General features: G+C 34.4%; 1 protein-coding gene across 3 annotated transcripts in view; it reads right to left on the reverse strand.

Moving 5' to 3' along the window:
- The window catches only part of rassf6 (Ras association domain family member 6), a 54,624-nt gene that overhangs the window by 21,127 nt on the left and 18,842 nt on the right, over positions 1 to 14,655 (reverse strand). For all 3 annotated transcript variants that reach the window (XM_051928317.1, XM_028802285.2, XM_051928316.1), the window contains 3 exons: positions 11,434 to 11,573; positions 7,217 to 7,314; positions 5,634 to 5,827 (listed from right to left, as the gene is read on the reverse strand). In XM_051928317.1, the coding sequence (XP_051784277.1) occupies positions 5,634 to 5,827; positions 7,217 to 7,314; positions 11,434 to 11,573 (432 nt within the window). The remainder of the gene's footprint in view (positions 1 to 5,633; positions 5,828 to 7,216; positions 7,315 to 11,433; positions 11,574 to 14,655) is intronic.

The following is a 14,655-nucleotide window of genomic DNA, read 5'->3' on the forward strand; positions in this document are numbered from 1 at the left end:
AAAGTATGTGTTTCATTTCAAGAACAAGAAAATACGAACACATAACTCCAGTTCTTAAATGCTTACACTGGCTCCCGGTTAAGTTTAGGACAGATTTTCAAAATCCTTCTTTTAACATATAAAGCATTAAATGGTCGAGGTCCGGCTTACTTGTCTGAACTTATCATGACTTACAAACCAGATCTCAAGATGCCGGTCTGCTTATGATTCCAAGGATTAATAAAATAACAGTGGGAGGTCGAGCTTTTAGTTACAGGGCCCCTAAACTGTGGAATGGTCTGCCTGCTACTATAAGAGATGCCCCTTCGGTCTCAGCTTTTAAATCCCGGCTGAAGACTCACTACTTCAGTTTAGCATATCCTGACTAGAGCTGCTGATTAACTGTACAGACTGCATCTCTGTTGTTAGTCATTAGCACTTAAACATAAGTAACATGACAGTTAGAATTATATACTAACCCTCACTTATTCTGTTTTTCTTCTCGGTACTCAAATGTGGCACTTGGTGCCATGGCCCACCTGCCAAGTTGTTTTGCCTGCCTAAGGAAAAGTCATCCCAGATGGAGGATTGCAGGAATCGTGGGAGAGAGGGGTCCTTTCATCGGATTGGCTGGCCCAGCACTGTTTCAGCTGTGGAATGGCCAAATGGGGGAGGCAGCTTGAAAGATGAGGTCTCCAGGACTCTATACAAATCCAAATCTTATTATGGGATATATCATCTACTGTTAAATTCTGCTCTGTACTTCTAAAATTTATATTTTTTATTTCTTACTATATTGAGAAATTGTTCTGTTCTGTGTACTGTACTGTATTGTATTGTATTGACCCCCTTCTTTTGACACCCACTGCACGCCCAATCTACCTGGAAAGGGGTCTCTCTTTGAACTGCCTTTCCCAAGGTTTCTTCCATTTTTCCCTACTAGGTTTTTTTTGGGAGTTTTTCCTTGTCTTCTTAGAGAGTCAAGGCTGGGGGGCTGTCAAGAGGCAGGGCCTGTTAAAGCCCATTGCGGCACTTCCTGTGTGATTTTGGGCTATACAAAAATAAACTGTATTGTATTTCAATCCACATACCATAAAATAGCTGAATTAAAATTCTTCAAGATGTTCTTAATGATATTTAATACTGTGAGAAAAAAATAAAGACAAGAATTCTTTTTTAATGTAATGGAAATGATTGGCACAACCATTTGCACAAAATTGAACTTGGTGAGATAATCCAATGCAATGTGAGCCATTTATACAATAAGAAAGGTGTTTAGGACCTTTCTGCAAGCACTTAGATGAATTGATTCAACATGTGCCTGCCTGTCATTTAGCATTTACATAAGGATTTCTAGTGGAAAAAACAAAGTGTGTATAACCTCAACTAGGATAAGGCAGTTGCTAGGTAACAGGGAGTTTGGCAGTGGTGACTTTCCATGTTACTTTTTCTGTGGAGAAAACTCAGTAATGTGCACAATGGCACCTTTTATCCTCCGCAATGATGTAAATAAGAGGTATAAACAAAATTGATTTTAATCTGGATTAAAAGCTTTATGCAGTTGCAGAAAACTTCACATGGAAAACACAATAGTGTGAACATGGCTTTACAGAGCAGTGATAGATAGATAGATAGATAGATAGATAGATAGATAGATAGATAGATAGATAGATAGATAGATAGATAGATAGATAGATAGATAGATAGATAGATAGATCTTTATTGTCATTGTCACTTTTACAAAGGAACAACGAAATTGAAGGTACAGTCGACTCAGTGTGAGGCATAAGAGTTAAAAAGACAAGAAGAGAGAAAATAATAACAAAACGAATAGTAGTAAAAGTACTTTACAAAATATACAAATTGCACTGGTTAAATGTACAAATTGCACTGGTTGACTTAAGGTCTATATTGCACATTGGGAGAATGATATGGAGCAGTTTTATTCTGAGTTCAGGGCCATGATTGCTTTTGGATAAATATATATTTTTTTGTGCTTTACACCACCCCACCCCCCCAAAACAAACTTTTAAACCACAAAAAAATAATCCCGAGTGAGTTTCACTTCACGCAATGTTGAAATTACCTGTAACATAAATTTTTTGTGTCAGTTTAATGAAACTGTGTGCAAATTGAAGCCGGCCTATTTCGCTCATCACTCTTATTGAATATTGATTTTTTTATAGAAATAGTATAGTACATATATATTTTTATCAATATTTCATTTTCAGACTTGGCTTAATAACGGAAATACCATCCACCCATTCAGTTACTAAGTTCCTTTATTAAAGTTATAGACTCTGTAGAAAAACTGATTGTGATACGTCATTAAAAAGAAAAATATTTTGATTTTGGTGTTATGTGTTATTCATTTATTTGCTAAGTGTCATATACGCAAATTTGAGTAAGCAAAGCATATCCCGATCTAGAGAATAATTTAACTAATTAACCTTGAATTCATCAATCAATTCTCCTTACCTTGTTTTATTTTGAATTTAGATTCATTAAGTAACTGACACACATTGCCTACAAACGATATGGAATATTCAAATAAATTCTATACAAAGATGGAGCAGAGGTGAAATACACTAGGTTAATGGAAAATTTGATTTTATATCCAGGACAAAGTGTTTTGGCTATCGAGAGTCTATAAACAAAAACTTGCAATAATAGAAATGAAATCCCTCTATAAAAAGACATGAGTTTCAGTAATCCTTTACAGATTACTCAGCACAACAAAAGTAGTTTTGGAAGATGAGACTTTATGGATTATTCTGAAAACCAGTGTTAAAATTAAATACATTTTTGCTAAGTATCTATTTTGTGAATACACTATATCATGGGTGTAAAGTATCAGCCCTGGGGGGCTGCAGAGGCTGCAGGTTTTTGTTCCAATCCAGAAGACTCATAAGACACCACTCCTTGCAGATAACAGATCTTATTTAATGTCATGGTTTGTTACAGTTTTAACTCTGTATTGTCAAGTCATTCTTAGATTTTGTCCTTTCCAATTATACCATCCAAATGACTTACAGCATTAAAACGAATTAGTAATTCTCAGTCCTTCATTTTTTTCTCTTCTGTTTCCTTTCAAATATATTTTATTAAACCAGATAATACATGATGAATACGCAAAGTTATAAATGGAAACTTTTTAGATGGAGAACTGCCAGTTCCTTGTCATTTGCATTTTATTACTAATAAGAAGCAATTAAAATCAGTGAATGCAGCTGTTTATGACTAAAATAAGCAATTAAAGGTGGGAAATCTGAACAAGTGAGATAACTAAAATGAAGCATAAGAATGTTGCTTGAGCAATAAGTGCTTCATCAGCAATAACTGACTTCTCATTAGCAGCAAAACAAAAACCTGCAGCCTTCAAAGACCAACGCAGATCACCCCTGCCATATATGACTTAAAAAGTATGACTGTTTAAATTTTACTATTTGCATATTTGCACTGTTTGCTGGAATAATAAGCAAAAGTGCTAAACCTCAGTTTTTAATATTCAGATTCAGACAGCAACACGTATTATTTTCAATGATAAAATTGATTTTCAGGACAAAAACAGAGCAGAATTTTCATATTTTGAACCTACCCGTATATATTATACTATATGTAGGTAAATCTCCAGCTCAAAAGAAAATATAGAAATTAATCAGAACAGAAAGTTTCATATATTGATACTTCTAGACATGCTAATAAAGTAAAACATTTTTCAGTTCTGTCAGCACAAAATCAAAAATCATCCTTGTAGTTAAAGTACACCCTGTTAGCCTTAAAATATTAAAATATAAACTGAAAATACTGAGCAAAGTTCAATCATAATTTCACATTATGATTAAAAAAGGTATTACCTAACATTTAGTGTGCTATCAGCAAGAAATTCATACATTAGCGTGCTTGGTGAATTTATGAAATTGAAAACTTAAAATATTTACTTTCTGATTTGAAATACCAGGTACAGGTAATTTTTTTTTTTCTTGAAGCTGTCATAAACTTTGCAGGATGGTAAGCACTGATTCATTAATTTTTAATGGAGTAACTTCAGTGGAACAAGACCGAAAAATTTAAGTTGGTAAAGATTTAAAGGTTGGCATCAAATGACAGCCAAAGAACTCCCAATAAATATTATTATGTTCATCAAATTGTAATCTGGTTTCATACACCTGAGAATGAATAAGCAATTTGGTAAAATTCATAGATTAATGTGTTGGGAACACTTGGCAAGGATGGATGAAGTTATTATTTGGCCAAAAAAAGTGATTGGGATGGTGACAAATACATAGCCTTGTAACAGACTGGGATCAGGAAACCATAAGAAGCAAACTAAATCAAAATAATAAAACCCAAAACTTAAAACAAAAGTCAAATGAACAACTTGAACAACAAAGTGATCATTGCATCTTACCTGTGAACATCTTACAACACTCTCTGAACTTATTGAATATTTTTATGCAAATATAAATTGTACTCAAACTTAACAGTAACCCTGGATTCTTACCCCTAACTATCACTAATGTTCTTTGGTGATTTCTGTATTTTTTTGAGTTTATGCAATACTCAGATACAATAAAACCTCGATTATCCGTCAGGGGTCGGGACCGATGCCATGAAAGATAAGAGAAAAGATGGATAACAGAACAACTACTTTTAAAATTATATACAGTAGATTACTTACTTTAAATAGTCGCATTTAACAAAACTATATTAACAAAATACAATAGAGTATTCACAAAATTAATTAAGTCACATAATATTGTAACAACCAGCGTAATAATCAAATACAACTCAGAGGGTCTGGAGTTTTCTATGTTTTCCTTGGAGTCTTCATTCTGTAACAAATGGTGCCCAGTCTTTTACTCCATTATCTGGGTTACGGAGCACACCTCCAAAACAACAAAAGAAAACTTTCCCTACCAATCAGTTTATCTCATGCCGCTTACATTTTTTTTTCAATACCGTAAATATTTCCTGCTTACTGTCTTCTGACTCCCTACTCAATCTTTCTTCTGCTACGAAATGCTATTAAAACTGAATGTATGTAACTGACACTGTGACACATTGCTGTCAAATTGCGACACATGGTGCTGGGGAAAGAACAGTATGCACTAGCACAAGGGACAGTTATTCCGAAGTGCAAAGCTCGGGGATATTTTTGTATAATTTTTTTTCCCCGTGATGGGTAACGGAGACTAACAGTTAATCAAGTGATGGATAATCGAGATTTTACTGTAATGACATGCACTGTGTTACTATCTTAAATAGACAGGTAATAATAACTTAATACATACCTGCCATGTCATATTACCCACAACAGGCCATGTGACTATAAACAATATGGCAGTAGCTACATTCAAAACACCACAAAAAATGCACCAATCACAACAAAAATCAATCATCTGTAATGTGACATAACTGTTATAATGGTAAAATAAACAATGAAAAAAACACCTATACAAAGTGAAAGTAAAATTAAATATATCTGAGGATGTATTTGGAAGTGTAATAATAAAAGACACCTAAGGATTTGACAATTGCTATTTTGTAAACCAACTAAATAAAGCTTACATTAGATAAGAAAGTGGACAAATGTTTATAAAAAATATTGTGTTTAGACAAATAATATATAAAGGAATAAGGATACTACTTACCTCATAGTTATAAAAGTGTCCATTAATTGAAACTCTGTGTTGCTGTGTTTTTTGCCTTTCAGCCAGGGTGTTTGTTTTGACCCTTTTTTTCACCAATGAAGCATCACTCATTGTTCGATACAGGCCGGGTGATTCAGGAATAGGCTGTTGAACTCTTGTTTGTTTTAATGTTGCGCACTCATAAATTGGGGGTCCTTTTTAAGAAAGAAATGAGTGTCATTCATAAAGAGAATAACATTTATTTGAGATAAGGAATAGCAAAGAAAAAAACACCACATTGCTTCAGCTCATTATTTGGCTGGTTCATGAGCACGTCTTTAAAAAGGTGAGTTAAACTGGCACCAAAATCCACCAACATAAATTTCTTCATTGGTTTAGTTTAAGATAGCTAAAATCTCATACTACATTATCCGATTACTTATATTACCATATTATCCTTCCTTTCATTCGCATTAATACGAAAAATTGGAGCATAAACATTGGTAGTAAAAATATTTCTACCATTGTCAATGAAAAGCTTTCATTCAACTTTAGGTGCATGAATATTTGTCCTTTTGTTCTCAGGATTAAGATTTAATCTAAAAACTCAAAATTAAGCTTCAGAAATACTACATTGGCATTATTCTTCAGTTATTTTAATGTCATCATCTCACATTAATTGAGGTTCCTCACCAACATAATAACAACATAAGTAAAGTAAATTTTAATAAAAACATATTTTATTTGTGTTTGAAACTTTTGGGTATTCAGAAATCTACAAAATTTATCTTGAAATACTTTTGAGGGTCTAGTATGAAGATTGCTTTAAAAAAAATTATGTCAAGTCTTATGTGAAATGTAACAAAGCATTATTTATCTGTTCTGGAATGTGCCTGGATAAATTTATTAAAGAACTTTGCTGCTAATGTGCCTATTTATAAGGGTTGTAATACCATTTTTGTAGTAGTTGACTATTTTTTGTAATCTGTACATTTGATTATATTGAAAAACTATACATAGTTGAAGGATTAGTGAAAGTCTTAATTTCTAATATCACCCAGCTACTTGCTTTCATGCTATCATTGCTTACTCTGTCTCACACTTTTCTGTTCAGATACACACATCCTTTTTTGACTTTTGGAAGATTTTGTATTATTCTAATTTAGGTCTCATAATTAATTATTAAGGGTTATCAAGTCTTCATAGCCTGTAATGCTGTCTTTTGAGAAGTTTATTGGGTTCTAGTTTGTACAAATGTGACCAACGCTAACCATTGTATGTTATTCAAAGACACTTAGTGTGGACCTTTAATCTTGTCCATACTCCCTACAAATTGCACATACAATAAGTACACTTGTCTTCTAGATTTCATTATTAATAACTTTAAGTAAAATGTTATTTCTGATTGAGGAGTCAGTTTCTGGTTATGATCTTGGTATAGCAAATAATCTGAACCCTCAATGTATATTTTGGCAAATGGCTAACACTTCAAGACTTCTATGAATCCATAACTCTTTTAAGTATGAGTGTATAACCTTTTAAGATGTCCATAAACCAAAAAGATATTTAAGTAATTGTTTTATTTACTTTATTTTGAAATTAACCTTTAGTTTTGGGCACTTCTTGATCATTTTCCTCATTTGATTCTTCTATTTCAGCAATTTGGTGAAGATCATCAAATTCACCCCATCTTGTCATTCCTCTAAAAGGGAATTAATGCTTTAAAGTCAAGTGAGGGCCAGAGTATAACAATCATATTAAGCAATTAAACATTTTACTTAATTCAATTTAATATAATTCAATTCAGATTATTCTTATATAGTACTCACTGAGAACGCAACAAGTGAGCGTAGATATGATTTACAAAAGTAATACAGCACAAAAGTACACAATCATGCAACATTAATAAATACAGCACTTACATCTAGTTAAATGAGCTTTATAGTATAGAACAAGATTAATAAACATCAGTTAAAATGCAAAAAAATTATGTTGAAAGTCCACTTTAATAAAAGAACAAGTGTTTGTGTGTCATCTGTGTGTCTGCCTTGTTGGTATGTCTGTGCTATCCAACAGATGGCACATCACAAACATTAGCACTGCTATTGTGAATCCTGTTACATCAAACATTAGCATTGCTTTCATAAATGCTGAACAAAATTGTGTGTAAAAAGAAATATAGAAACTGGAAGGATACATGTTAATGCTGAAGTCTGTGTTAATTATGTAGATTTCCACCCATCTTAGATAGGTAGCATAGCTAGTCAGGTAATAAAAGGTTCGGTATGGAAGGCTAAAAGTTGAGAATAGCAAAACAAAACTCAGTAGCTTTCCTGAACAAAATAAAACCTTGCTACTCACATAGTCTTTTACAATAAGCAATTTTAATTTCAGCTGACCTAAGCCAAATAGCCTGGATATGCAAAGTCTAGATTTAAAGTGGTATCAGTAACTGCTATAATGCTTATAGATTATGCAATTATTTTATTAAGCAATTATTTTTATACTGCTCTGTGCATCATTTTACAAAGCGACTGTCACAATGCCAAGCTATTTTTGACCTCATTAATCACATTTCATGGTCATGGAAAGACAAAGCTTATTTTGGCAGCATCACAAGCAGAACAGGTGCCAGATCTCAATAGGATGACTCTCACAATGTACATTAAAATGATGCATCATGTTTTTGTAGTATCAATAAATGATTTTCATTTTCACATCCAAATGGCTAAAAAGTTACATAAAACTTGATATTGCTATGAAGGTGGGACTCTCTGTATGAGCCTACTGATTTTTGATTATTAACTAAATGGGGTGATTATACCTGGCATGCAATCATACAAATTAACACTTAAACCAAAGACTACAAAATTTTTACCTGGAGCCACAACCTCAAAAATTAAGTGATCAATGACACTCATAATAAGAATTTAGAAGTTATACAGCATTGTTTAAAGTGCATGGTATAACATGAAATAACTGTAATTACATTAAAAATATTCATTCATTCTTTTTAAAGCATGAAGTGATAGACTGTTTTTCCAAACAAAAGGCTAGAGGCTATATAATGAAATGTCAGTATCAGCAAATTTATTTAGTTAACTTTGCAAATAGTCAATAATGTTCGACACTTGTCTTATTTTCTAAAACTAGAGTTTCTGACATGCCTGACAACATGCAAGAGGTGAATTTAAAGCAGAAGCCAGGAAGCACCTCTTTATGCAAAGAATTGTGGGACTCTGGAACAAACTACCAAGACATGTAAAGTAGTTAAAGTAGAACCCTTGATAACCTTTAAGGAGAATCTGGAGGGGATATTGGGGGCAGTTTAGATACTAGCCAATCAAATGGGCTTGATGAACTGAATGGTCTCTTCTCATTTGTCAAATTTCTTCTGTTCTTACATTCTTACGTCCTTATCATTGACAAAGCAGGACTATGCCTCTTATTGTAATGTGCATTTTGCGTGTGATTCACTGGCTTCAAACATCACTAGCTTCAGACAGCCCTAAAAAGCTAAGTTTGGCGATAAGGGAATGTGGAGATTTAGACAATACAGTTAAGAGAAAAGACACACATCTTCAGTAAGTGGTGAGACTATCAAGCATTTCAGGTCATATTAAGGGTGCCAAAGTGGCACCACAAGCCTATTATATAATTTTTTTAAACCAAACAGATCAAAGAAACTCATATTATGGAATGAAAAAACTGGGTCATAGCTATGTACTTGATCAGTTCATTCACAGTGGTTTAATGATTTAATCTGGTTAAACTTGTGAGAAACAAAATTATAATCTTTTTGAAGCTTTGACTGTGCAAAAGCAGAGCCTGCATTTAGTTCAGGCAATTTCTAAAACCAGAAATTTCCAAACTCCAGAGACAAGCCATTTCTTACCTTAAAACACAAAAAGCCATGTTGAAATTCAGTCAAGAATCATTTTCATTCCAGTTTTCTTGGTAGGGTACATGGTTAAAAAAATACACTAAGCTGAGCTTTTCGAACCCAGTCATCCACAGAAACCTCCTTTAGCCTTTATTGGGAATGTGCAGATGGTCCCAGGTTATGCAGGAGATATAAATTTTCCTGTGTGCTAGGTCTGTCCCACAGTGTTTTCCTAGTCTAAAAGGGCCAGACATATAATTTTAATGTTCAGATACAACCAAGAGTAAATTTTGCTTAAAGTTGTGAGGGTTGGCTCACATTTCTAAACCTCGTGAAGGCAGCGTTCAAAGGAGGGAAACTGATTTTGAACTGAAAAGAGCAATGGTGCTCTCGTTAACCTGATTTGACAGAGAGCAAGCTTCTTATTATGATAGACTGTGTACAGCCAAAAAGTCTCCTAGAAAGACCCCTATTAAGCATATAAATGTATGTTTTATGTGCAGAGAGCACATTGCATGTGTTAAAAATAAGCATAACTTATTGCAAGTGAAAAATTTGTCTGTAAAATCAGATTATGCATTAGTACAAAGACATCAATAGATGAGGGGTAAAAGTGAACAATATGTTGCCGCAGGTGCTGTGTGCGCTTCCTGTTGTTCACAGTTATGACCGATAGTGTGGGAGTCGATGTAAGGTTGAAAGAATTTGCAGTTGTGTTTGTGAAAATATGAATTGCAAAATGTGCATTCAAAGTAAACAATGTGTCACACTTCATCAAAAGGACTCCTGTTAAAAGAGCTTATAACGTAGAGTCACTAGATAGATAGATAGATAGATAGATAGATAGATAGATAGATAGATAGATAGATAGATAGATAGATAGATAGATAGATAGATAGATAGATAGATAGATAGATCTTTATGTATTCTCAGGGGGAAATTTGGCTTTTTATTTTAGCTTTTTAACACTATCAGGGCTGATGTTGACTTTTGTCGAAATTTAGGGGTAGAGGATGGTAATCGTCTGTAAACTGAGACAAAACTCACCCTTATGTTTCAGTTCTACTCTTCTTTGCTTGAAGGAAAGTTGTGAATCTTTGTTGATTTGACCTCGTGCATGAGTAGTGAAGAGCAAACAACTTCTAAAATGGCAGCAACATCTGGTAAGACTAAAGCAAATGTGCAAAGCAAAATACTCCATGGACATTTTACGTAATATTGCTGAATCAGACTCTGACTTTTCAGACTCTGAGTTTGATGCAAGTGATCTGGAGATGGAAAACAAAAGTGATGTACCAGTATCAGCCTATTGGTCCCCAACTAATTGTGGTGCTGAACACGTTTGTGTAGCGGATATGCCTACAGCAGCATTCGCCTAGGAGGACCACCACTTATGATGACAAGAGGTACAAACCACATTGTGTCACATTGCGACTGTCACTATCACCCACCTGCTGTGTGAAGACAGAGAGGTAACCGGCCTGCCGTGCATTCCTGCTGGCTATCAAGCAGCCCCTGCGCAGCCACTTCTTCCAGAGATGCCGAACAGGCACCAACAGCAGCCACAGCATGTAGCAATAGACGTTTTATGTTGATTTATGTGTGAAACCAGTGCATTGGGTGCTTTTCAGAAAACTGAGTTTTTTGTAAAAAATATTCAGCCCTCAAAGAGTTAAATAAATAAATACATAAATAAGTAGATAAGTAAGTAAATGAAGACTCTTTGCATAAAGACAATCATGTGAAAAGACTTTTCTGACTTACATATAAAGACAATTCAAGATGGTACAACATAATCTCTGTAAACTTGTCCTTTTTAAACTCTATTGCCCATTTGATCCTCATATATTTTCAGACCATATGTTTAGTAGATAGATACGTATACAGTTTTTTTTTCCTTACTAAAAAGTCCATTTATATAACTCTTACAAATATTACCTTATGCTTGCAACTGGGCTAACAGGCTCATGCAATTGAATAGCCAGGGTCTGTTTCTCATCCTGAGCCTTTAATCGTATATGTTGACGGACACCCCAGAAAACATTCAGTGCTCCCTCCACAACAATATGACCTTTTTCCTGTAAAAAAAAATGTGAATTTTTCATGATCTAAAAGTTTTATAAAAGTTGTATTATAATACAATAAATGTTGCTTGTTCAATCATTTTATGCTCTTTTATTCAAAGAATGGATTAACATTTTGATAGTCTCAATTCTATATGTTAACATTCAATAATTAGACAGTGGACATTGATTGGTTCTGAATGACAAAGAAAGATGGAGTTCAGACTAGCAAAAGCATTTTACTAAGTTACATTCTTGATGATATTTCATTTTCATTTTCAGAATTGTTTGTAAATTCCTTTCTTGCAAATAATTTACTTTGCACCTCCAGCTCAAAGAACAGATTGAAATGTCTCTCGTTTTCAAAATTGCTATTTTAACTTTTTTGTCAGGGTGCTACTCACAACTGTTCCAACAAACATCAGAATTAGACAGAATGTTTTTTTGGAGGAGCTAACTAAATTTTTTATGTAAGCAAAGATTTAAGAACTGTGTTACTGAATGATGCTTTTTAACTACTGTACATGTACTAAGGTTTGAATTTATTCCTGGCTACTATGTAATGTATATGTGGCCATGGCTTATTAGAAGAAAATGAATGGCTTGCGTTTTTGCAGTAATCACATTCCTCAAAAGAGGGAAGTGGACTCCATGGATGTGATTGAATATTTTCAGGAAACATGTGATCGGTTATTGAAAAGTAACAAAAATGACCTTTTCTGATTAATTCCATTGATATATTTCAATAAGGTTGATAAGTATAATAACACTTTGAATTCTCTCAAATGTAATCTAAAAGTATATCTGATTAGATACTGCACATACCGCTCAATGTAATGGCAAAACAGACCTAGCACTGTTACTAGCATTATAAAGGTACCAGTAGTTGGGGACAGAATTAGGATATAGTTGAAGGAATGTGAACCTGCCACCACATCAGTCAGAGACATTCATTCATATTAGTGAGGTCCAAAAGGAGCTTAGATTTTATTATTTTGTCAAAATTGTTTACTCTTTATAGTTATTCCTTTCTTTATATCCACTCATATGTATTTATTTTTGTTGATAAATCATCTTATTTGATTTTACCCGAGCTTCCCTGGTGTTTTTCTTTGTTTGGGTTGACTAAAGTTCACACCACACTAGTGATGAGCAGAGTGGTTTGTATGAAAGTGAATTCATAGTGAAAGTCGGTTTTACCATTCCAGCGAAATTCATCTCATTGACTCAAGATGAAAAGTGTTTATTTCCTGGCTGGAAGCATTTCCATTAATTAATTCTGCAAGTATCTTCCATCCATCCATTATCCAACCTGCTATATCCTAACTACAGGGTCATGGGGTTCTGCTGGAGCCAATCCCAGCCAACATAGGGCACAAGGCAGGAAACAAACCCTGGGCCAGCCCACTGCAGGACACACACACTAGGGATAATTTAGGATCGCCAATGCACCTAACCTGCATGTCTTTGGGCTGTGAGAGGAAACCGGAGCACCCGGCAGAAACCCACACAGACACAGGTAGAACATGCAAACTCCACGCAGGCAGGACCTGGGAAGTGAACCCAGGTCTCCTAACTGCGAGGCAGCAGCACTACCGCTGCGCCACTGTGCTGCCCAAGTGTCTTCCAGTCTTTTATTATTTAAATAGCAATTAAAACACTGATTTCCTGTCATGTGTAGACATTCACAATGAAGGTCATTGTAATATTTCATTAAAAGATTTGTGAAATAAATAGCGTTTTACTTCCAGCTATCAAAGATATCTTAAATTTTCACTGATAGCAATGTCCAGTTTACCGATTATGATGGCAGCTTTGATGATTGCAACTGTAAGGATGCATCGGAGACAAATGGAACTCAAAGAGTGTGTGAGTCATTATCTTTACACAGCTGCAAAAATACAGGTAAACACAGATGGGATAAAAAGTCTTTAGCAAGCAATATTCAGTGTTTCGTACCCCAAAAATCCTTTAAGCCAACCCCCTACCCCCACCAACTCCAAACCCTTCTTTTAGTGAGTTGCGTGTTTCTAAAGTTTTTTCAGCCATCACACAATATTATCTTTGTACTGGTAGTGATGCCCACTTTGCCAATTGTGATGTTCTGGTGTTGTAGAAAGTGTCTTAACTCAGAACATCACCTTCTCGTTTAGGAACAGCTGTGTACTGTACATTAAGGAACTACAGAGAGTGATCTGGGCAGTGTAACGGTGCACCACATCTGATCTACCATCTCTGCAGGATATTTATGCCAGGAAAGGCAAGACCAGAGTAACTAGGATCATCAGAGACTCATCTCACCCCAGTAACTATCTGTTCAACCTGCTGAAATCAGGCAAACTGTTTAGGAATAGTATGGCCAGAACAGAGAATCTCAGCAGGAGCTTCTATCCACAGGCTATAAGACTTCTTAACCTGGACATGCCACCACAAATTTTTTCAAATGTTCATTGACACAGACTGAATTCTCTAACTCATTGTTTCTCAGCTGCCATCATGTCATTTACTATATTTAACAATCAAACTAGCACACTGCACCTTACAGTATATACTGTAGATATTCTATTCTATTTGCATACAGTTCAGATCCTGTTTAAAATTGCAATGATTTGGATACATACTTTTTTTCCTATATATTGTATCACCTTAGTTCTACCCTTTTAAGTTTCTTTTTATTAATTTAATTCATTCTTTCTTTTTTAATTTAAATGTAATTTATTTTAGATTACATATTTGTTAACTTATTCCACAGTCTCATGGGCCATTTCTGGGCACATTTCACTACATGTTGTACTTGTGTAACTGTGAATGGGACAAATAAAGAATCTTAAATCTTGAATTATAATGGCAGCCTTGGTGATAGCAATTTTAAAGATGCATCGGACACAGAAATATGTCATCATCTTTACACAGCTGCAGAAAATACAGGTAAACACGTATGGGTCTAAAAGTCTTTAGGGAGCAATATACGATATTATCTGTACCAGAAATCCTTCTTTTAGTGTTTTGCACATTTTTCAGGTTTATGCAAATTGATACTTTGTCACTACATTACACATAAGTCATTGATGAATTATACTGCAAGAGAAAATAGCAT

This window comes from Erpetoichthys calabaricus, chromosome 5 (genome assembly GCF_900747795.2).
Source record: "Erpetoichthys calabaricus chromosome 5, fErpCal1.3, whole genome shotgun sequence".
NCBI classification, from domain to species: Eukaryota; Metazoa; Chordata; class Cladistia; order Polypteriformes; family Polypteridae; genus Erpetoichthys; species Erpetoichthys calabaricus.